The sequence below is a fragment of the Nyctibius grandis genome, chromosome 1, assembly GCF_013368605.1.
Source record: "Nyctibius grandis isolate bNycGra1 chromosome 1, bNycGra1.pri, whole genome shotgun sequence".
NCBI lineage: Eukaryota > Metazoa > Chordata > Aves > Nyctibiiformes > Nyctibiidae > Nyctibius > Nyctibius grandis.
Window position 1 is genome coordinate 16841741 of NC_090658.1, and position 25343 is coordinate 16867083.

The following is a 25343-nucleotide window of genomic DNA, read 5'->3' on the forward strand; positions in this document are numbered from 1 at the left end:
TGATGAACTAGATTCATATTATGGCCTTCTGTTTCCTCAGACTGGTAATTTTCTCAGTGCATATCCCACATATTTCTACTTTTGGGGAATAACATCTGTATTTTTACACAGTGTTCATACAAACAGTTACAAGCTGTGACAAAATATAAAGTGAGACTTAGTGCATTACTATGTTTTTGTTCTCCACTAATTTCAGTTTGAAGTAAGGATAATTTTAGGAAAACTGCAGGGAAAAAAAAAAACAAAAAAACAAAATAAAAAAACAAAACAAAACAAAACAAAACAAAAACAAACAAACAAAAAACAAACAAACCAAAAATCTATCAGGAGTATTTTTTTAATTTATCAGATTTTTTTTCAGACCTGGAATTACAGCCTGCAGAAAATGACAAAGGGGATAATGACTGAGGGGAAGCATTAAAACCTTTCCCTAACTGCCAATAATTTGTTCAAAACACAGTTAACACATTGATACAGGGTTAGTAGCTCAAGCTGCCTGCTGAAGTGTCACAACTTCACTTCTCTTGCAATAGTCAGTTCCTGCATTGTTTCCCCACACAAAACACCTTTAGAGCCAGTAGCATGAAAACATCTCCTTTCCCATGCATGGAAAGACTGTCTTATAAGTTACTCAAAGCAACAGCTCCTGCAATTTCCAAACCAACATCTGGAACTCGCATCCTAAAGGAGACCCAGAGCAAACAGTAGCAACCAGCCATTTGTGGAGAAAATCCTTTGGTTTGTGGGGAAAACCTTCCGCTGGTGTAAATTCTCAAAGCTTCACCAAATGAAATGGGCCTGGACTGATTTACATTTGCTGAGGATCCCCCTCCTTGTCTCCCTTGCTGCAGTAGTGAAAAAGATTTGTCTAATGCTGGCACAGAAATTTCAGTCACGTCTGCCATATGGTTTTTTGCCCAAGAGATTACTTTGAGTGAACCTATAAAGTGCTAGAGAGGAAACGCTTGCAGCCACGGAAAAATGAAGAACTTTTCCCATTTAACCAATGAAATCACCCAGTTTCCAACTCATTAATTGAGGCTCTTGTCAAGAATAATATTATGACCTGTTCTGTTCACATATATCAAGGGGAGCAGAAACATGGGGGACTTCTTCGGTTTTCAAACACCACTAAAAAATGTAATTGCTCCTGCTGGACCTTACACAGATGCTGGTCTGCACATAAGTGCTCTGGCAATTTTTATTGCTGAATATTATATGTCCAAGTGACATGAACTCTTTGAGTAGTGCCATTAGGTTTCAATATGGAGTATGAGATCATTCCCAAGTCATAGATGCGCAACAAGAAAATAATATATTATGACCAGTCAATTAAGTGCTCACATCCTGCAACTCTTTACAAGGAGACCTTACTCATACCAGTATTCCCACGACAGGAAGTTTACTTGAACGCAGGCCAGTCAAACCAGTACTGATTTCCAGAATCAAACCCAAAAGCATTTAAAAAAGAAGAAAAATTCAATGACTGCGTTTATCCTTAACTAGGTCACTGCGCTCCTTCTAACAATAGAATTTCCTATGTAAATTCATTCCTACTAATATCCTGTCATGGTGCCTCCTGTCCTCTTTCACTGCATTAGGCAGTTGCCAGCCTTAGCTGTATCTTCTCCATCAAGCCTAATCCACTTCCTTTCAATTTCAACCTGTAGTTAGAAAACAAAACAAAAAAAAAAGTAGAATTAGCAAAAAATTGGGCATTGAAAGTGTGAACTGCAGCAACAGCACAAATAAAAGCTTTGACACAGAATCAAAACATTTCCAGACCAAACAGATTTCAAAACCACTACTCCCAAAAATAGCTCAACTGAGGAAAAACAATGCTGCATTTGCAGTTCTGCTTTTCAGCATCATCTTTGATCAGACAAGGAATTATTTTTTAATGATTCTTTTGCTCAAAGTCATTACCACAAGTGCATGCAAGGTATGTTCAGAATACAAAGCACATTCGCCTTGCAAATACTGTACGGGGGAGTGGGGAGGAAGAAGAGGAGGATAAGGCTGAAAACATAGCCCTGAAAATACCTGGCAATTGTAAAAAGCTTTCTGAACCACGTGTTTCTGGGGCTGCAGATCGCTCTCTATGCCCAGTGACTTGACTTCTGTTCCTGAGGCACAGGTATCATGAACGACAAACTGGACAGTAGCAAATGGATACCAGTCAGATGGGATTTCCTGGTCTGATCCGAGTTCCAGTTTGTAAGACAGGCTGTGTGGATGATCTGAACCTTGGAAAAGAAAAAAACCAAACACCATCAATTTGTATCTTTTCTTTGTTTACAGTGCCAGCTTAATCTGCTAGCAAGAGAGCACAGCTCTATCTTTTGTTAATGCAGAGCAGTTCTTATGATACAAGACTATTCTATCTATAATCTTTTACTACTTGGGCATAAGGTGACCCCTTACTTATTTTTCCTCTGCTTCAGCACACTTTTCACAATCATTGCAGTTTTACAAATTAAATTTGCACAAGATGTACCAGATCCTCCCAGCTTCTGATTAAGAGAAGAGTATTACAAACTGAGGAACTGGTTGCAAAATTCAGACTATTGGGGAAGAATCTCAGTTTTTACTTAAAAATATATTTCTTACCCTTGTATGAAAATAAAAATTGGAAGACCCCAGCTTAGCCAAGGCAGAGACGCCTCCCTGTGTCCAACCACCACCCTTTCCAGAGCTCTCTGCTGTAGGAATTTTACTGGAGTGTTTATTTCAAGTACTACAGCTATCTTGTGTAACATCATTTATTACAGTATGTCTACAGCAGGAAGATAAAGGCACAGCTCAGAGTGCTGCTCAAACAAGGTACATCCCAGCTGCCAGGATAAGGGCTACCTGGACTTCCTTTCTAGCTTGGTTTGTTATGGGAAAAAGAACATACCCCATTTCTTCCAAAAAAAAAGTATTACTAAAGTAACTGTCATGTTATAAAGCAGAGTCATGAAGGACTGCTCATGTCATGCATAGTATTCTAAATTACTTTAATCCAGCCTTAGATCCTACGGATCACTTGCTTTAGCATTTTTTATATGTGGCAATGGTACGGGAAAGCGTTTCTCCTCCTGGCACACAGGAACACCAGAGTGAAAAGCCTGCTTTCCAAAGAAACCGAGGTCAGCAGGCTCACTGTGTGCATGAAAGCAGTATAATATAATATAATGAAAAGACTCCTTTATATCGCAACTGCCTCTCCAAATTCTCCAGGGCAAAAAGGTAGTAATTCTGCGTTTCTCCTCTTCTCCAGGATTTTAAGTATCAGTATAGACAACTATCTACCATTTGGCTGCAGGCAGAAAAAAAGCAGAGAAAGCATTGGCCGTATTTTGCAAAGGCAAGCCTGGCAGTGTATATTTGGTTTTTCATCCATCATACTGAACAGCACCTCAAAGTTCATGCAAAAATGTCCCATTCTTTATGCACTCACTTTCTCCAGTGGCAGGAATCCATTTCATATGGGAACGAAGGAAATACTGAAGATGGAGTTAACACACACTTTATCCATCCCATGGGAAAAATCGCTATAACACTTCACATCCCCAGGCTCACAGGCATTTCATAAGGCAAAAATAAATAAAAAAAGCTGCATCTCCGTTGCTCCTGGGAGCCTTGGGCTGGGTGCGTCCTCTGGTCTATGCTGCAGGTTTTCCCTGCAACCTGCCTCACAGCCTGCCTGAGACAGGTCTGATTTCAGGAGATAATTTATATTTGAGCAGTTTGATGGGCAGAGTTCTATCAAACACACGTGTCTCCCACTTCACCAGAACAAAGTCTAATTCAACAAACCATCCTCCAGAATTCATTCCAAGTCTGGCATACAGTCAGTGGGTCCCCAAAAATCAAGGCTTAAAGAGCATGAAATTCATGCTTGTCTTAATCATACTCACTAAAACATTTAACATTTTGTTTTCCTTTTGGCTAATTATATAAATAATATAATTAATAATTCCCTCCCTCTTCCTTGCTGTTACACTCAACAGCACGGTTAAAACCTGACTGCCTGGAAAAAAAAGTGAGGGAAGGGGAGAAAGGAATAGGAAGTGTCCTTTGGATTATCAGCCCCTAAACTTCAGATAGGGGAGGTCTCCAACTATTTTCCTCCCTCCTTCTTTTTTCCATGTTTAATAACAAGAACAATAATCAGTAGCTTAAAAAGCTGTTTGGTGACTGCCAGTGTTCCTCTCTGTTTGGTTGACCCCAAAGGCACACACACAGAAACACAGCAGCATTTCCAGCCACCACTTTGGACAAGGGGCATGTCACTGGACAAGTGCATTCCTTCACAATCTGGACTCTCTAAGAGGATGATTTACAAGCATCCCCTGCAGGCTTGCTTCCAGCAGTACATCCTATTCGATCCTTATCCTAAATGCTGCTTTTTTACATAACTACTAGTAATGTTCAAAGAAAACCTGAACTGGATTTCAGAAAATAATGCTCTATACACACCAACTAGAGTCCTGCACCATGGAAGAGTATCAGCCACTGGCCGTGAAGTCTCTCAGGCATCTTTAAAGAAACACATACCACAATGGACAGCCAGCAACCATTCCCCAAATGGGACTAGCTGCTTCTTTATACAAAAGCACAGCTCTAATACATGCTCATAAGGAACTTGTTACAGAAGTTGTAGGAAGAGGTAATACAACTTGCACTCATAAATGCAAGGGCAGATCCATAAAAGGGACTGGTAGGGATCACTGCAGTGAAAAATGTGTAGGTCCTGAGTTTTGGGAATGAAGCTCCCCTAAATATGTCCAGTACAACAGCACCTTTAGGGTTAGTAGGGAGAAGCAGGTGCCCAGCAATGGCCATCACCAAAGCCAGCACAGAGGGAAGGAAACCTAACTGAGCAGTACAGGCTGGAGAGATCAGACGGAAAAACCTCACCCCTCCTTGCAGACTTTGCAACCTACCTGCCGCACCAGTCAAGGCACAATGCTTTACAACACACACAGTTAAAAAAATGACAACCACCACCCAAACCATGGCCCATGACCAAAAGCAGCAATACTGTCACCTCCTTTTTACGTAAAAGCCCACTGCTTAGTTCATTTCCGCATGAATCGGGCTCAGAGTCACCCATGCATCTATATGGCAAGGCTGGTATGGGGGTGGAGTAGGAGGCACTGACCACGATTTGTGCTAAATCAGTGCTACCGACGTGTGCGAGATGTTACACCTCGGAGCACACTACACGACAGGGTCCTTCAAGGCACTAAAGCACAAAGATACCCAGCTTGCAAGCTCGTAAAGGTCTTAGGTGTGCAATGCCAGGGGCATGCAGCATGTGGCGGAAGTCTTAGGACAATAATACAATACACAGAGACAGGTAAAACTATAACATTAGGGACTTTATTATTGAAATAGAGGAGGGAACAAAGTCTGAGAAGGACGTTGGAGGAGGACCAAACAAGTGTGAGGAGGAGATGGCGCTTCATCACTCATGTACACAGTGACAGGCAGATCTGTATACCTCTGTGATGTGGGCCTTGTCCACAATCTGCTGCTGGTCATCTCTTGCTGTGTCCAGGCCCTTTTCTCCTGCACTAACACTCTCTTGGTCCATGGTCCCTCTTCCAGACTGCCTGGACATGGTGGAACAAGTGCCCTGTTGGGGTGGGCCTCTCCATGCTTGAATCTGCCATTGTCCCAGCAACAGCTGTGGCAACAGCAACATCAATAGTGAAGAAGATCAGAAGCAGCACCCCATTCCACAGCTGAACTGTGAGATGTCATCCCATCTGTGGACCACAACCTACCCAAGCTGTGCTTCTCTTGGCTCCCAGGACCTGCTCCACTCTCCAGTGGTGGTGCTGGGATGCAGCCTGGCAGCACACTTACTTGACCTGGTCATTGTGCTGTTCGATGGGTTGGGATGCACAGACTGCATGCCAGCCACAAGTGAAGGGTCCTTCGTAGCAGCAGTTGCAACACCAAGATGTCACATCATGCCCTGGCCAGGCAAGTAGCGCGCTCTGCCTCTGGGGCTATGGTTGACCAAGGATCTGAGGAAAAACGGTTTGTCCAAGAGCAGTAGCATCTTGTTTGGAGTCCATTTGTGGTAGTAGGGAAGGGTGTAGATCTAAAGGCTTTTGGAGATCAAATTCAGCGTCTTCCTGTTGTGGGAGGGAGGCCTATGGAGAAACAAGTAGCAATGGGAATTGTCTGGAAAATTATTTTGTCTTCTGAGAAAAGGAATCCAGAAATAACCACTGCTTGGAATTTTCCTGGACAGGTATAGTAAATGTCAGATGGTAGATGTCCACTTGAATCCAGGCATAAATGGGCCATTCCTCTTGGCCTGCTGCTAAAAGCTCCTGTGTTAGACATGCGCAGTTGTGGTTCAGTTCCATATAGCACTTTAAAGAAATCCCTGGGCTTATATTCCAGCTAACCCACACCCATGAGGTGGTCTTGGTGTTGCAAACTGCTGATTTCTGGGGTCCTTTCTTTTTCCCAGGTGGTAACCTGCAAAGGCAGAGATGACAGTTTTGCGATCTGGGTAAGGCTACTGCCCTGGGTCCTCTGGAGCAGCCTCCACTGGACCCTTTTGCCTACTCCCAAAACGCAGGGTTCCCCCCAGCCCATCTGTCTGCTGTAGCAACATCAATGTCAGAAGGAGGTACTCACCACTTGACTTGCAGAGAAGTTCCTCTGCCCACTGCTGGGCTGTGGTAGAAGTGTGGAGCAACTTCCTCCCATCAGCTGTCAGACAACAAAGCGATCAACCAACACTTTGGAAGACGGTGAGCATTGCCTTAGTTTTCACTTAAAACTGGCCAGTCCTTGTCATCTCTGCTCCATGAAACTATTGTTTCCCAGGCATTGTATTACACTGGAGTTAGAAGAAAGAGAAGCTGCATGTACAAGATCCTTTTGCAAAAAAACAGCCAAACCTGTAATGCTGAATAAGCAAGATGTCAGCCAGAAAAGAGAAAAGGTAATGGTGTAGAAAGACAAGTTGGATGAAGCAGGCATGGTGTAAGCCTGTACAGTTGCCCAGTGGAAGCTAAGACAACATATTCAGATGCGAACCCAGCTATCCAAAATGGGGCCCATCAGGCATCATGGAAACATGACCATCTGGCCTGATGGAATCGAGTCACTCCTGAAAGGCAACCAGATAATTTGGGGAGCTAACTGAGCTTTTACTAGCTAACTTAGGAGCCAGAAGCCCTGGGGTTCAGGTGTCTAGGCAACTTGTTAAAACTTTTGTGAATTCAGAGACCTAAGTCTTTCCTGTTTTACATCTGAAAACTTGGCTCTTATTTTCTAAAAATGTTCCAAATTCTTGCTCTCTTTTGCTGAAGAATAACAACAAAAAAGCCAAAACAAACAAATCAGTAAAACTGTGAAACTAGATTCAAACTGTCATTTAGCATTCATATACCACTTCACAAATAATTAATAATCTAACTTTGCTGCATTTACTCACACTATTTATCCCTTATTCACCTGTATGAGTAGCATTCAAGCAACCTTGATCTGAGAAAGGCTCATGAAGCCAAGCAATTTAGGCCAAAAAAAAAGTGCTGGTTATTTTAGTTAAGTAGTAATTCTATTTTTGCCAAAATAGGTCCAGTTCTAAAAGTTTTATTTTGAACAAGAATACATCAACAGTTACTAAGAACAGATTGTTAGAAGTTAGCAACTCCTGCAGCTATGTCTAAATGGGTGCTTTTATCCAGCCTTCTGGGAGAAATGCACGGGAAAGAGGGGAGTGGGAAGGTACCACCGCCAAGGAGTGGTTTGCAATGGTGCTGGTGGCAGGAGGAGGTGGCTGGGCAGGGATGGAACCCACCTGACAAAGTCATGGCTTGGAGTTTCCACCTAGGCAGTTTAGAAAACAAAAAAAAACAGCACCTAAAGGTTGCTGGGAGCCACATCACCTCCCACACTTGAGTCCCTGCTCAGATGCTAAAAGCTGCCAGCAGCCACAAGCTCCCCTGGCTCCATTTCTCTGTGTTCCTTAATCACTGCTCCCTCGGTGTGGCTCCACGACGCAGAAGAAAAGGAGAAATAATCAGCTGAAGAACTGTTGCTTTACACAATGGCCCAAGGATGGAGGTGTCCTAGCAGGAAACACTGCAGGACACAAATTTACACAGCAAGAGATTAAAACACGGTGTTTTGAAGTCTAGTCTGTCCCCAGCTCCCTGGGTGACACAGGTGCACACAGCTTCTCCAGTGCAAAGCCTGGCCCCAGTACCATCCTGAAATCATCAAATGTTCTACTTTTCCTTATATGATGCCCCGATTTCACAAATGTAGACGCAATTTGCAGAAATTTCATTGGATCAACCCTTCAAAGTCAGCTTTTTCACCTTTTTTTTTTTTAAATAATGTTAACACTCTGGCTCCTAACTCTCCATTTATATATCGGAATAAGCATAGGCAGCTTTTAAAAATCTGGGATATCTCACAGCTCACATAGACTTCGCTTGGCCAGCGCTCTTCCAAGGAAGCACTTTAGTAGAACCCAGTGGATACTGACATATTTCAATGTCTATAAATGGAGTCACAATATAACTGTAGGCAACCTTTCCTTTTCTCTTTCTTTTTTTTCTTTTGTTTAAGAAGCCTTGGACAAAGGCTTTTTGAAAGCAAAACCCTCGGCATATTTTTCTCCCTGCAGCAAACGTATTATGAAAGTTTACATATTTCTATTACTTTGACTGCCTCCAGATTTTTGGCATGCCTTGGGACAACTCTATTTTTAAACTCTTTTAACTGCGTACAGAAAACTTGATAGAGAGGTTTAAAATTTGACCGGGCAGTATTAGACCAAAATGTTTTTTCAAATGCATGAACATTTCAGGGATACAAATGATTTTGCAGATCTCAGCCAGAGGAATTATTCAAATGTCAAAAGTTTAAGCTACTGGTAGAAAATAATGTAAAGCTGTAGAATGCCACAAAAAAAAAGGGTTCGTACTTTCAAATAACATAAATCTGAAGTTAATTGTGCACATCAAATCTTAAAGTGAATGAACTGCAGGGAATTAAAGACTTTGGAAGACTTATAATCTTTAAAATTGCCTGACTAAATTGCTGACTTGATTTTGAAGAAGCAAACCTACATTAAATAGCAAAGAATATTAAAAGCTACCCAAACACTCAGTCCTGTAAGCCTTGAGAAAACAAATGAGCCACAGCAGCACAGTGCAAATCCTTGAAGCCCAGAGTGCAGGACACACATATCTACAGATTTTGAAGACCTGAAGGATCTTCTTCTGCCCACTGGTTCTCCCACATCTCTCCATGAACTCCTCTGCCCTCCTTGTCCATTTTCCAGTCTCCCCAACCCCTCCCTTACTGCCTCCCCTTATCTTCCCTCTCTCTCTCGTTTCTCTCCCCCCACCATTAATTCTGGCTTGGCTCCCTGCCTTGTGTTAGTCCGTCTGTCGATGCTGCGTCTCCTCCACTCTCCCATTGCCCATTGCTTGGCAGCCACCAGCATTCTCTCAGAGCAGAGCATGAGATACCCAGGTAACAAGCAGCGTGCAAAAGGGAGGGCTCAGCCAATTCAAGGAGGAACCATATGGCATTAGCCACACGTCCAAGCCGACCACAGCTTCTCCCAAAGCAAAAGAAGGGGAAAAAAGAGATGGCATTAACACAGTGTCATTTCTGAATCTGACCACAGCAGCGTTTGTGCTGTTCCTTCCGCAGTGCGCGTCAATAGAAATCAGAAGGCAAAATTGCTCAAGGTTTGAGAGACCTCATCTCCTAAGCAGGACCCAGTCTGCACACAGAAGGGGCCAGTATTTCCATGAAGCATCATTAGTAAAAATACTAGCCCTAGTCTGCCAGTAGCCATGCAATAATTCATACTCTCACAACTGCCGCATTGGCATGTTGATGTCGGATGCTTTCAAATGCTGTTTTAATACCAAAAGCAATCTAGTTCATATATAGGCTCAGGATAATATTCCCTTTTCATTTGCTCCTGCCTCAGTTTTTCTGTCAATCTGTTACTTCTGTCACTAAAATATCAATCAGAATTCAAATATCAAATATCAAACTGGAAAAAAAAAAAACCACAAGTCACAATTACCTAAACAACAGGTTAGATTAAATATAACTTACAATTAGTTAAAAATGAGGGAAAAAAAAATATCCTCAGGAATTTTTTTGCCTTTACTCTTTTTTTAATACTTTTGAATGAGAACTCTCACCTGCACACACATCTAGCTGTCAGAGCTAGTGAGTGGACATGTCAACTTAGTACTAGCATACTTGACATCAGGACTTAAGAAGATTAAATCTTTTCTGGACATTTTAAAGAGGTAGGTAGTCCAGACAGTTATGATACTACAAGACTAACCCAATCCGTTTGTTACCACTTACCCCCTTCTTAAAAGTACAGATTTTACAGATATTTTAGGCAAATCTTGTCTTACACAGGTCCCCAAAGCCTCAGATACACATAATGCATATCCAAGGAAAACATCAAGTGCCTTCACTCCACAGAACTTGAAGCAGAATAATATATTTCTCAAGAATTTTTATGCCTTTAGAAAAGTACTATATAGGGCTATTAATATAGTAACATGACTAAAACCTGAAATTTTAAAACCATGTACTTAAATTTGCTTTCCCCCCCAAAAAATCATATTTTCTCCATTAAATTAAGGTAAAGTAACTATTTCACTTAGTGGGAAGTTAACAACTCCCATGTGCATGACTATAAACTCAGCTGGTTTTATTGCTGCAAGTTTTTAGTGAGGTACCACCAGCAGAGAGAAGGAAGAATGGGACGCATTTTTTTGTCAGTGCAGTTACTGCCATGAACGTACAATCTAAATACACAAACCCATAAAGGAGGTAATAGATAACAGCCTTTGCAAAAGCACACTCAACTTGCTACAGAAAGTTTGACCACAATACCTTCTAGTTCTGTTTCATACCTACCATTTCTTAGATGACGCTAGAAAGCCAAGACACAACAGTTCCAATACCACCTGTTCTACTAACTGCATGATACTGGGTGGGCATATCATTTCACCTACCAGCATTTGCTTCCCATCCCACCATTGCCCAGTTGGTATAGGCAAAGCATAAACCCTTCCCTCTTTCTTACTGTGGATTTGAGGTTTACTCAGAACGATGAGATCCACTTCCACGATACCGCACTCTTACAATTACTGACAATAATACATCTGCCTCCATTGAGTAAGGTAAGAAAATTTGCTTAAAAAAAAAAAAAAAAAAGGCTATATTCTCTTTTCCCAAAAGGTTACTCCAGCTTCTACCAATACCACCGCACAGATGAAAACCCAAACTACGGAAGCTGATGGAGGCACACAAGCATAAAAACAGTGAAGACATGCATCCAAGCCCATCATTTAATAGAGCAAATTATTTACTTGAGTTTTTATCTGGAAGCCTGTCTATCTTCCACACAACAGCCCTGTAGGCACTCTCGTATTTTGCTGTTCCAACTGAGACTTGTATTACGGGATCAGATTCAAGCTCATGTAAAGAGCCAAGGCACGCTCTCCTATTCATTTTTGCTTTTAGGGACTTCTGCCTTTGGAGGTTCATGGTCCAAAGTGCTTTGACCCACTGCGTGGGAACAGGAAAGTGTATCATAACGTTTTCACAGTATTTCACAGAGGGTAAACGTGCTGGGATCACAGCAGTTGAAGACATGTTTATAAAAGCCTGAAGTTCAACATATGCCCCCTGAACCACTACTGTAGCCTTCACAGAAAAGGGAAGGTCTTGCCCATTATACCGTGTCCTGAAACGCATCAGTTCCAGTCTATAGGCATCCGGGGGCGTAAACTTAATAATTCGCGATTGCTCGAATTCCTGCGCTTTGACACAGTTATGGAAATGGCAATCAAGAATATCGATCCATTTCTTCTCCTCCTCCTTCTCAAAGTAACGCTCATCTCTCTTCTGAAGCTCCAGGTCATTCAGGGTTAGAAAGCAGTCTGCACTTCCGTTCACAAAACACAAGCAGTAAATGTGCGTGATGACGGCACTTTCTACAAGTTTTCCGTCTGCCTTAGTGACTTTTCCCCAAAAGTTATCCACTATTTCTAGAGTAATTTCTTGCTCTTCATAATTCCTTTTTTGTCTAGAAACGGTAGGAAGCTTCATAAGCTCTTCCTCGATCGTTACGAGGAAATCAGTGAAGTTGTTATAATCTGTGGTGCCCAGCTTTAACATCTGCTCAACTTCTGGCTCATGGATCACTTCTACTTTGGGATGATACCTCCTTTTCTCTGTGTAAGACACACACTCAATCTTCACGGTATGGATTTTTCCTGAGACGTTATAGCTCTCTAATTTGGGTTCAGACAGCTTACAGTGTGGCTGCAGCTGGAATTCCTTGAAAGGTTTCTCCAGGCCCTTTTCATAATACATCTGCAGTACACCTCCAGGGAGGACACTGAGGTAAATAGGGCCCCATTGCCGAGATGACATCATGTTCTTCTTTTCAGGAATCCTCAGCATGAACGGCCACCCATCCGCTTTCTGGCTTCTGAAGAGGCTGCGTGGGATGGCAGGGGAGAGCTTGTGCCATGCGTGAGCGCTGGAGACGGGTGGTCTTCCTGCAGCGTCGCAGCTATCTGCTTGCAGGTGTTCAAGCTTCTCACAGATGTAGCTGAAGGAGCCCTGGTTAAGGCTTTTCTGGTCGTGGCAAGTTTCTTTGTCTTTAAGATGACAGATGCTCCTGTCGAGGGCTTTGTCCTTCCTGTGTGTGCTAACATTAGCTGGTGATGTGCCGAGCAAGCATCCTTCCTTCCAAAAGGGACTGGAAAAAGCACAGTCGCTCTGCAAGTACGGGAAGCACCCCAGTGTCGACGACAACTCTCCTAACTCCTCACAGCTTCCTGGCAGATTAGGGCTTCCTTCATCTGTTGATTTGGAGACCGAAGTTTTTACTGGATGGTCATTAGGCAAGGTGTTCAAAGAAAGGTTGCTTGGTTTCTGCGAGGTTAGGGATGAGGAAATCATGGGTGATGGAAGAAGGTTAACATTTGATGGCCATTCAGGGATGGGATAAAGGATGTGAATCCCAGGCTTTGGGATGCACGGACTTCCTGGGTAGTCTCTGGTAGGTGTAGTAAGTGGAGAGTTACTGGGGGGTCCAGGACTCAGGTAAAAGTCAACTACAGGAGATGAGAGTGGAGTGCTGCCTGTAGAAGATGACCTACTTGAAGACTCATGGACACTAGAGAGATTGAGTTTAAGGCCATTTGCTTTACAACTGCTCTGATTATCAACTGATTTCTGAGGCGACTGGAAGAGCGGCTCATCATCGAAGGTGACCCAATTTGCTGGATTTGTGGAACACATCTTGTAGGAGAAACTTGAGGCACTGCACACACATCACCCACAAACCATCTACGAAGAAACAACAAACATGAGCGGAAATAAATTCTCTTGAAAGACAAAACAAAGAAACCCAACCCTTATAATATTGAAACCAGACGAAGCTTGAAATGTGCATGCAGTTCACAAACCCTGTGTACTTTGTGTTTTACATGTAAAATCTGAGACAGCCGTGTAGAAACAGATAAACTGCCCATGAATCCCCGCTGCTTTCCCGGGTTGGGGATCTAAGGGAGATCTAAGCTCTGTGGGCTGTTCAGAGCATCTGCAGTATACGGCCTCTAGATCAGAGAGAGCATAAAGTCCCACAGCTGTACAGGACCGCTTGCATAATACTTTCTACTACACAGCTTATGTGTAGCTAGTAATATGGGCAGAGATTCTCCTCACCTGAAGGCCTCTGCTTCAGATGAGGTTTCTCCTCCTTCTCCCCATTAAACAAAACTGTTTTACTAAGAATGGTGCAGCTGTTTCCAAGAACAAAACTGTGAGGGTGAGAGGGGATTATTTTTTTTTTGTTGAAAAGCTGTAGTAACTCAGTGCTGATGGCAAAGGTACACATACTACAGCCATCAGGGCAAAACCAGCCCACCAAGATAACATGTGCAATAAGCAGCCAGTTCGTGAACTCGCTCCAAGGCAGACACTCCCCTCCTGCAATGGGCACAGGCGACAAGGCAACTGCATGAGCATCCCCAGGCGAGAGGCAGTGGGGAGCCACCAGTGGTTGTGGTCACCAGAACTGGCCTGCAACTCATCACCTGTTCCATGCTGCTATCTGAGGTGCCTCCTGCCAGAAGCAGAATGCACAGTTTGGTCCCAGACACTTTCCAGACCTGGGCAGGAATCGCTTCACATCAGTTCCTTCAACCCTGCTTTACGCTCTTAGAGACTGGACACTTTGCGGGGGAGAGTGGAAAAGCATTAGACTTATAAACAAGAAAGTTAGCCCTAAGGATACATCCCTGTTGAAGGATAAACTACAAGCATCCACCGGAGATAAAATGCTGGTGAAACACAAGTCAAGGCCAAGTAACAACGTACGCATCTGCTAAGCATGGAATTGGCTGGCGGCCTGGAAAAAGTACAGGTCTTTAAACCAATTAATAAACTACACTTCATCAAACACAGTATCTTTGGTAAAGGACTCAGCTAGATGTCCTCAGAGCAGGACTGCAACCAGTAAATAATTAATCTTGCCTTCATGGGTTTAAATCATGCACTGAAATGTAAATGCTCACTGTATCCTCATGCAGGGTATGTTGTCCCCAAAGTTTTTTCTCCCCACTGCCCCTGACTGATGAAGAAGTGAGCAATAAATTGCCAATGACTGAGGAGGAATTGTGCACAATGAAGCACCACAGGGCACATATAAGCATCATTCATTTGATAAAAAGTTATTCTTGTTATGTCAGAACATATTCACGTTTGCCTGAAAGCACAAGGAAGGCAGAGCTCATATGGAGAAAACCACCTGCACATATGTTACTCTGTTAATTAAGGTTAGATAACGATGACTTAAAGCTGTTCCCCTTCATGCAATGGCAGACATAGTTAGGCCGTTTATTAATTGCACGGCACTACAGCATATAATCACGTAATCACAAAAGCCATTCTTTATCTGTAGCGTTTAGAGAACAGTTTGTTTCTAGAGATGCCAAAGTTCAGCTGAGTGAAATCTTAATGCTACAAGTCATTATTTTTACTGTTTCCCCATTATTTCTTGGCCAGTTTGTAGCCATTAAGAAAGTACCATAAACCATGGCATGGCCTGCTCACTCTGCGGCCGAGCAAACAAGAGCTTGCAATAGAGGACAGCTCTGGTCCTTCATTATTTTTTGAACTCTCGACCCTTTTGTTCAGTAAAAATATTTGCACTATGCTAGTTATTTTAGAAGCACTCTCCTCTCCACTTATGGGGAGAGAGAGAGACAAAATGAGCAAACAAGTTACAAATGACTGTCATAGCTCAGACACACACAACTACCAGTGTGGCCTTCACCCACACAGTCACTCCATCAAAACAAAGTGTAGCAATGGAAAGAAAAATCACAGCTATTTGGTCTCTGACTTGGTCATCACTTTTTCCTCCCATTCCACACCCTTCTCCTCCTTTCCCTCTGGTTGCCGGCACTGCTCCTTCAGCAGTTTATATTGATTATTTCTAGATCGGGAAGTTTCAAAGTTTTCAGACCTTGCTTCGTCTTAACAAGCCTCGTTTGTTAACGACAGCTTATGCGATGCCAGCTCAGAGTGTGGCTTTCTTCTGTAAGAGCCAGGACCGCGAGGCGTGCCGGTAAATAGACAGCATTAGGAAGCAGCCTCAAAGGCTGCCCTTAAAAACTCCTCCAGCATTTACAAGAGATAAGTGACTGCCAGCAAGAGAGAAAACCACGCGGAGCGAGGGGACAGAAAGCCTTTCCCTCCAGGGGGGCTCCGGGGACGATGCCGGGGTACGGCGTGATGCTCAGTGGAAATGACGGGGAGTCCAGCAGCCTGACGAGGCACAGCTATTGGTACGGCCGCAGCCACGCCGAAGGGGCAGATCACAAAACACCGAGATGTGCGAGTGAAAAAGAAAACAGAAATGGGAATGTAAGTAAATACAAATGTTGTTTACAATAAAGAACACACTCTGCAGCCAGTTTCCCTTTCTCATTAGAATTGAAGTTTTTCACCATCCTTTATTATTTCCAGATGTTGATTTTTTTTTTCCCCAACGTCTGTTGCTATCCACTTTTTAAAACGTGATGTTACAGATTATTCGGCAGGTCTTTTTCCTGTTACAAAACAAAAAGATGTTTGAAATTCACCTGCCAAATATTTAACTTCAGTCAATAAATGTCTATGAAGCAAACCCCTTTGGCAGATGGAGCTCTCATCTGTAGTTACAACACCCTTCACATACTTGTCAGAGGCTGAAGCTTTCACCTTTCCTTGCTTTTCCAGAAATGTGTTTTTCAAAAACAAAATATACTGATGTTAACAAAAACACATGTGCAAGAAGTAAGTGTTGAAATAGATAGCAGTTCCCCTACTACTGCTCACTAATGCCCAAAACCAACTACTAGGAATGGAGGAAAAAAATCCAAGTGAATCTTTAAAAGCTGTTTTTATAATATTGTGCTAATAAAAGGAAATGCACCCTCTCATGTGTTATGGGCAGCACCATTCATCTAATATTTAAAATAAAAAACCCCATATTTACAGTCTTATGATACTTTATGTAGCTTGTTCTCTAATGCTTTTACATCTGCACAACACCATAAATTAATATTGTCTCTCAAGTTCTCTTTTGATCTAAAAAGTGCTCCAAGTTCCTCCTTAAGAATTATGATGTTCTTCCTCGAAATGGCAGTAAACTCAGGCTTCAGGATAGATGTGTTTTGACTCCAAAAAGCTCCCATGGGACCCACATAAACGTAACCCAAACATTTTGGGGAAGTGGAAAATGATACAAGATGCTATTGATCTCTATTACCACATATGCTATACAGCCCATAACATTGAAATTACAAGCACATGTGGTATCTTCTTCAGATGTGTGACAGGAAATACCATTTTTAGAATATTGAAACTGCAAACAAAAAAGCAGGCTGAAATAAGAGTTGATCCTAACTGCATCAATTCCAGTGAACCCAAAAGCTGCGACTCATCTCAATTCATCCTCTTCTGCCTGAAAACAATCTTCCCGTTTATCAGATTAACTCAGCCCCTCAGCATTTAATGAACGGTATTTGCGGCTTAATTTCTTCATTTTAATACCTCGAGGGTGTAAGGAAGAGAAATCCTATCCTATTATTGAGAGATTTTATAGGCTGTAGCTATTACTGGGTCCTTTGTTGCTCTGAAAATCCCAGATCAAATCTGCAGCAAAAATACTGCTCAACTTTTGTGCCTTGCTGGGGGATACCATTATCTCTTCCTACAGTGAAACAGCAATAACCACTTCCTAGTCGCTCCAAGGTGCAACTCAAGGTGTTGACTTTGGTACTTTGAATGCAGATATGGCTTGTTTCTCAGCTAGCTGAGGCTGCTGACTTGTCATCCAGCAATGTCCCCCACCACCCTGATGGAGTGGCCTTGCATCTCCTCCTTCATGGCCGGGACAAAGCAGCATCCGATCCAGCACAGTCCACGAGTGAACCTCCAGAGCATCTCACTCCCAGGGTCATCCCTAATGTTTGGCACCAGTTAAAACCCTCACGCACATCCCTGCAGATTTAAACACAAAGGTCCTTTTTTTAAATATTGGAGAAGCATGGGGTCAGCGAATGGGGAATGGCAGGGCAACACCTCCCTTCCGCAAAGCATAAGGCAAGTAAATGCAATGTTTAATAGACAGTACTCACATTCCAAAATACACAGCAAAGCATAATTTTATAAATACATTCCTTATTGCCTCTAGCTCCAAAGGCCATCATGGCTTCAAAACTATTAAACTATACAACTTCTAAATAAATTCCCTTTGTAACAATCAAGTATGTGTGTTATGTGTGCCACTTCCATGGTGGGTCTTATTGGGCAAATATCAACCTCACGGATTGTTTCAAGCTCAAAAAAAGCAGATTTACCAACACACAGTGTGACAAAACAGTTAAATAATCCCTTCAAAATCAGCTGAGCTCTTCGCACAAGCTACTCCGTTTGTGGACCACACCTGGTTGTTATATTTCCACCCTTCCAGAACAACTATGGACCCCATACACTACTACACATCAATCATATTTCCAGGAACAACGTCATCCGTTGCACGTAGGCTATATAGAAATTTAACGCAAAGCTCTGCATGCTGTGCACACGCTGTGGTGAAGCTGTCCCATAACGATACCACATGAGTTGTTACCGTTTCTTGTATAAATATGTAGACAATTCTTCAAGCATTTTGCCATAAAGTGTAATAGTCTCTCAGGAAAGTACAAATTCTCTGCAGTTTAAGCAATAAAGCACATATGGTATATAAAATACCCTAAACGATTGTAAGTCCTTGTGATATCTGAGTAAAATACAGCAGATTTATCTCTGTATTTTACAGCCATATTCTTTGTATCACCGTTTTGTTTATTACTTAACTACGCAAAAAACTTGGAGAATACCTTCCACGTAAACTACTGCTTAATTTATGTTGATTTGCCTCAAATTTCTTTTTGAGACTACATATGGCTGCGCTTTTATTTAACTCTGCTCGATGTCTCCTAGACCAAAAAAAGAGTAGTTCTCCAACCCATACCTCTGAAATAAACATACACAAAAGGCACAACTAACGGGAAACAGGAATTTCTTGGCTTATGCTTGTATTTGGGATATATGCATGGATTAAGTCTCCCACTGCATTACTCATTTCATTACTTTTAGAAAATAAGGAACTGGTGTAATAGTCAAAAATATGCACCAACTTCAAAGTGTAACGTGACCTTGTATTTACATTGCTCACTCTCTGGGGCATAGGCACAGCTGGGAGAAGTTCGGAGCTCACAGCTAATCTGTTTAATTTGGAATTTCTTGCTCTTGGCCCCGAGAGCTGGAGGAATTAAAGCTTTCAGCTTTTGACAGCACGCACGTCCCCAGAGGAAAGGCAGGTGTAACTCATGCAAATGCCTCTCGCTGTTACTTGTTTCTGCTTTGAGTCAAAGGGGAGTTTACAAATAAGGTGGTTGGCAGTGGATCAAAAAATTAACATTTTTAGGGGCATCAACGCAACATGACACAGTACATTCCCAAGTGGAGACAACACTACCTTTCCTTGCTAGGGAAAAGGATACGTCAGAGGCTAAAACAGCCCCTAGAGAGGATGGTGGCACACAGTTTGGACATTGGGGACTCACCACCACAAGGGTAAGTACTGATGGCTACAGCACCAACGCTCTCTGCGTGCCCGGAGGGCATCCAGCGCCTGGGAGGGATGCTACGCAGAGGCGCCTGACGAAGGAGGCCTGAAGAAACGCCTGCTCCTCTGCCTCTCAGAGTCACATCTCATGCTTTAAAAGCTGCAGCAGATACGAGATTCACACAGGAGGGAAAACCTACAGAAAGGCCTCAAAAGAAAATAAAAGCAGCAGTGCTGCCAGATTCACAGTTCTGATAACTATTCTAGCCTGCTGGGCTGTTGTTGAAGTGGGTCTTCCCCAAAGAAGGAGCTGCTCTTCTTGCTCACAACAGGAGGAGGTTAGACAGTGAGGACCTTCCAGTTTATATGAAAATTTAGCATGGCTGTTCAAAACAATTCCCATCTTTGCCATGCAATAATCACCCAAACCTCAGCTGCTACGCACTGTAAATAAACTCCTTTTCATGTCTAGATCCATTTGAGGAGACCTTCCCTAACACTCAGATGTGAGGTCATTTCAAAGCTGCCTCAAAAAGACAACAAAACAGCATGCATGACCAGTCTTGTGTGTAATATGATCAGCTTCAACCCATCTCCCCATGTACCGTAAGCCCCGATTCCCACACCCTCCCTCGCCCTGCTCCAGCGGTCAGGCCATTGTGAGTGACTCAGTCCAGCTTGCTCCTTCAGTATTTTCTTAGTTGGGAACAGAAATCCAGGTGGGAAAGCCTAGCGACAACGTTTTACTGGAAGCACCCATAGGATTTTACGGGGACGTGCCAAAGATGCTTTCTACAGGAAGTGAGAGACTTTCATAAATCATTGCAACACGGTCACCTGGGATCTGCACCAGCACTCCTCTCCAGGCTTTTTTGCAGAGTTTATTATCACGAATGTAACTTTCAGAATGGGATAAAATAAACATATAGAACACTAATTTAAGTGTCATTGGGAAAGACACCAGAATGGAGACCTGAAGCAACTCTTGGAAGTTACTCAAGAGTCTCTCCATCCATGCACGTGGCCAAGCACTGAGCTGCAAAAAACAAGAGTAGTCCTCTTACCCTAAGGCCACCTCGCTCACCTGAAAGGAACTATAAAGTTACTTGCAGCAATTCCTGTGCTGTTTGCTGTGACTTAGCCAGTATGCAGATGCATTACTAAACACATGAATCAATTAATGCAACAGCACAGAGAAGTCCATCAAAAGCCAATATCCAGCTACAAAACATTTAAGGATCACAGGCTTGCAAAGAGCACTTTCTAACGTTAAAAAAAAAAAAAAAAAGTCTTCACAATCCACAGCTACGTGTAACTGTTTTGTTTCAAGAAGGTGCAATCACATCTTGTATCACACCAACTCTGGACAATTATGGTGGTACCAGACACAGGTACACTTACAGCCTGTTATGTTTTTTTTAAAAATGTAACAGAAGTGACAACAAAAGGCACTTATCTCTGGTATATCATCAGGTCTAACCACAAGAATGGCAAACTCCAGTACTCGACACAAGTCTAAGCATCTTTCTCGCGTCCATCAGTTCTAGCTTCTCAGCCAGCTCCTCCAGAAGAGATTCAGCCTATCTCAAATGCCCAGCATCTTCCTGTTCACAGGGCGGACTGCCTATCTTGGAAGGTGACAGACTGTGCCAGGTCTAAGAAACGTATGTCTGGTAGCACGTGTTTCTGTGCACCTTTGGGCTCCTGGTTGGTAACTGAGAAGGCAGGAGGGGGTGCACCCACTCTCGTGCCCCATTTGCTGCCAAACAGGGGATGGTCAGGAAAAACCTCAAGAGGACACAATCTGCTATCAAAGACAGTACAAGCATTTTTACTAACTCGAATGAGAACACGATTAAACCCTAAGAACCACAAAATGGTTCTCTGTGTTGTACTGAACATCTTTAACAGAAGAAAACTCTCTTTTCCTAGAAGAATAAAAATCCAGATCAAATCAATATTAACTACTCATTGTTTTTATTCTCTTCCTTCCTGGATATCACAGAGCCTTCTAAGACACATCACTTGGGTGCAAGATGTGATTGCAAGGTGTGATACAAGATGTTATTGCACCTTCTTGAAACAAAACAGTTACATGTAGCTGTGGATTGGGAAAACTTTTTTTTTTTTAAACGTTAGAAAGTGCTTGTTGCAAGTTTGTGATCCTTAAATGTTTTGCAGCTGGAGATTGGCTTTTGATGGACTTCTCTGTGCTGTTGCATTCATTGATTCATGTGTTTTGTAACGTGTCTGCATACTGGCTAAGTCACAGCAAACAGCATAGGAATTGCTTAAATGTTTTGTAGCTGGAGATTGGCTTTTGATTGACTACTCTGTGCTGTTGCACTTCATTTCTTCCTATTATCTGGTTAGACGAGATACATAAATAATTTTTAATTCACTTCAGTGTGCATGTGCATTTGTCTCTCGTGTCTGCAGCACACCTCTCCACGGGGCCTTTCTTCCTTCTACAAATGAAACCCCCCAATTAGCAGATGGATGGGGAAGAGGCAGGGGCTGCTCGGCTGTTGAGCTGCAGGGAGCAGCACCCGTGCGCCCCTGAAAGGTGCTTCTGTTCCCACTCCCGTTCAGCTTACTCAGCCAGTCCTGCTTTATCCTCTCTGAATCGTGCTCCTCTTCAGCATCACCATAGTGACTGCATAACTTATGCTCCGTAGGCAGATTTGGGAGAGCCAATGGACAGTTGCACAAGAGTCTCATGTAAACTGTTTATTGACACTAGCCGACATTTTACTGTTCAGAAGATTTGTTGGGTTTTTTTTTAATTAAAAAAAAAAAAAACAACAAGCCCTCAGCATAGTGCTCTGGCCTGGAAGAGGCAGGAAAACAAATCTATTTTTATTTACAGTACTTCTGCAAGTCACTAAGTTAATGGAAAGTTACTGCATCTACTGAAGAAATTTTTAATGGTGTTTAGGAAACATGTTATTATTAGGAATGCACAAACATCCCACAAAAGTACTCTGGTCACGGCAGTGCTGCAGAGGGCTCTGGCAAGGAGTTTAACATCCCAAATCCCTCTCTCTCCCCTCCTCCTGAACAGAGGCAGAGATTTATAATATGCCACCAAGCAGCAGAAATGCAGTTACGGGTGGCTGTTCCACTTCTGTAAAATCAACAGCCTTTTTTGTCAGGATTAAGCAGACCTCTGGATTAAAAATAAAAAAAAAAAAAAAAAAGGCCTGAATGCTTTGGCACATAGATCAAATAAAAATATTAAACTGGTCATGGTCAGAAACAAATTTAAACCTGGTCCTCAGCTAGTGTTTGCAGTGTCCAAGGGAAGCGATGGATGAAATGCCATGAAGAACGCATGTTGCAAATGTACACTTCAAAAACTCTTGCCCACTAATCTCGGCAGTGAGTAATAAAAAGCGGGGAAGCTAATGGAAATACTATATTTAGCATATTCACTGAACAACATAATACTCTCCTTTTTTATTTTATTTTATTTTTGGTTCAGAGTCAGTTTTTAAATCCACATTTAAAACTATCTCACGCTTCAGTGCCCAGTAAACAAGCACTGGTACCTTCCCGGAGACTAACACACGACGTAGGTAAGATTTGCAGAGCTCTTCTAACCTGAACAGTCCTGCCTGACAGCTACTAGTAACACTTTCTGACAGATCAACTCGCTCCTCCACTGTGGCATACTGCCCTTCTCCCTGCCTTCAAGCCTTATAAGAATACCAGCGCTAACGAGAAGGAGGGTCACAACTGAATCCTTCTTTGTTTATTTGGATAGAGGTATTTTTAATAGCAACTGATGACAGTTACGTCAGAAAGTATAATTCATAACGCAGTCACCCAAAAAAGCCTCATTTGGGTTCCTCTCCAAAAGCTTTTTTAAGACAGATGTGTGGGCAGCCTGGCTTTCTGAGGCAAAAGACTTCAGCTTGTATTTATACCTACCAAAAACATAAGAAAAAGAGCAGTGGACTAGAGGAATCTTGTTTACCAAAACATGAGGTAAAACACTGTCTATGCTAGTGCATCGCTATTCATGTAATTGGTTGCGTTTCGTGTTGGTGTTAACATTCACACACAGGAAAACTTAGAAGTTCACCTTAATTTGCTATTTAGAGATCTGGATTTGGGCAGCCATATAAAAAAGCTGGGCCATTAAGCTTACAAATCCCAGTATTTTTTAAAGCCATAGAAAATAACATTCTTTGTCTGTGTAGAGGGAGAATAATCAAACCTCAGCAGGAAACAAGGACTTCGTATGTGCCTGGGGGCAGAATTTCCCAGTGGTGTGATTTACAACTCCAGCATCAGTTAAGTATAATCTCCAGCCACGCTCTCTGTTGTACAAACTACTTCTGTGTTCCACTACAACTAGTTACAGAGTGCAGTGCTAAGCTCTCTTCTGCTCATACATGTAGTCAGGAAAGCAGCTCATCTTTTCTCATTTCCTAGCTGCAGGCGTGCTTTCAGTGCACTAAACCAGGCAACTCAGTGTCTTGTCTTCAGGTATCTTTTTCCCCTCTTCTCTTACAGACGTAGAAGAGTCTCAGCCTCCAGATAGGGAAAAGTGAGTTAACAGCAAAATGAATAGTTCATATTTAAAAGCCTCAGGCTCCAAAACTTCTGTTCGCTCCTCCCCAGGCCGTCGTTAGCACTCTCCCAAAAAAAGCCAAGTCCTGTTTGCAGAGAAATCAGTGCGGGTTTCTAGTGCGCTCCAACTCAGAGAAAACACATCCCTATTGGGGAAGGCAAGTGTAGACTTTTGTAACTTAACTTTTGCTGGGCTCCTACAAACTATCCTAGTCAGCAGTTTTCCTAGCACATTCCAGAAGTGCTCTTATTTGCCAGAAGTATCAGAACACCTACATCTTTTTTTTAAAAAAAAACCCACTTTCTGAAAGTCACCCCCTCAGTGAGTACTTATTTAAAACCAGAAAGTGAAAACTTTTGAGATTCTTTCTCGCCTACAGTATGCTTGAAATACCACCTCTAGAGTTTGCACTAAGGGTACACATGGTAAGGGCAGCCTAATCACTTCAGCCCCATGAGGCACATCCTTCTGCATCCGCTCCGGTTGTTTTCCCAAAACCCTGCGCCCCACTGTATGTGCGGGAGGGATTTCTGCAGTAAGGATTGCAAACGCCGTGAGCCTGCAGGCATAGTTTAACATCATCAGCTGAACCACTAGAAAATATGAGAAAGGCTCCAGGAATTCATTTCACTTCAAGTATTAAATAAAAAAAAAACTTCTCGCTCACCCTCGGTCTCCTCCCTAACAAGGCAAAAGTCATGGGAACTCGATCTTGCGGGATGACTGTCTCCCGAATCCCACTGATTTCTGCAGTGGTTCAAAGCTCTGGGTATCGTATGCAAAGTCATCCCCTTTTCACCACTTCTACTTTAAAATTTAAAAAAAAAAGGGAAAGAAAAAAAAAAAGGAAAAAAAGGAAAAAGGAAAAAAGGAAAAGAAAGAAAACGGAAAAGAAAGAAAAAGGAAAAGAAAGAAAGGAAAAGAAAAAGGAAAACGGAAAAAGAAAAAAGGAAAAAAGAAAAAGAAAAAGGAAAAGGAAAAAAAGAAAAGAAAAAAAAATAAGAGAAAAAGGAAAAGAAAAAAATAAAAAAAGAGCCAAATATTTTTTATTTAAATCCCGTTCTTACACCCAAACAAAGCCGCCCCATCCACCGGCCCGTTCCGAGCCCGGACTCCTGCCTACGCCTCCACTACCGGGAAAATCCCGCTTCCGACGGAGCCCCCTCCGCGCCCGGGGCCCGCTCCACCGCCCCGCTCCCCGCGGGCAGAGCCGGCCGATCCCTGCCCCGCTCCCTGCCCGCCCCGGGCCCTCTCCTTACCCGCCGGTCACCGTCTCGGCGCCGCCATGGGGGACCGCCCGCCGCCGGGAGAGGCGGCAGCAGCAGGCACCGGCCCGGCGGGGGGCGGGGGCGGGGCGGGGCGGCGGGGCCACCCCGGGGGCCTCCCCGCCCCGGACCCCTCCCAGGGGAGCATGGAGGGAGCATCCCGCTGTGAGAAGGCGGAAAGAGGGTAGGAAATGGAGATGGGGAAGAGTGGGGACAGACAATGTCTTTGATGGCCACAGAGCTCAAAGGGCGACACTTCCCGGCACTTCCCGGGAAGAGGAAGCGTTGTCCTTTGAGGAAGTGT

At 43.0% G+C, this 25343-nt stretch overlaps 1 protein-coding gene across 2 annotated transcripts; it reads right to left on the reverse strand.

Annotated features, from left to right (window-relative positions):
* Nucleotides 1-429: 429 nt before the first annotated feature.
* Nucleotides 430-25087, reverse strand: STON1 (stonin 1). 2 transcript variants are annotated; one of them, XM_068403797.1, is made up of 4 exons: nt 25034-25087; nt 11388-13380; nt 2044-2246; nt 430-1664 (listed from the first exon to the last, which is right to left on the reverse strand). In XM_068403797.1, the coding sequence occupies exons 2-4, from the start codon at nt 13330-13332 to the stop codon at nt 1590-1592; spliced, it is 2223 nt and encodes a 740-aa protein (XP_068259898.1). In that variant the 5' UTR covers nt 13333-13380; nt 25034-25087; the 3' UTR covers nt 430-1589. The 2 variants fall into 2 exon arrangements, 1 of the variants encoding a protein (XP_068259898.1); XR_011048431.1 differs by lacking the exons at nt 430-1664; nt 2044-2246 and adding exons at nt 6438-6486; nt 6649-6853.
* Between the last annotated feature and the right edge of the window lie 256 nt (nt 25088-25343).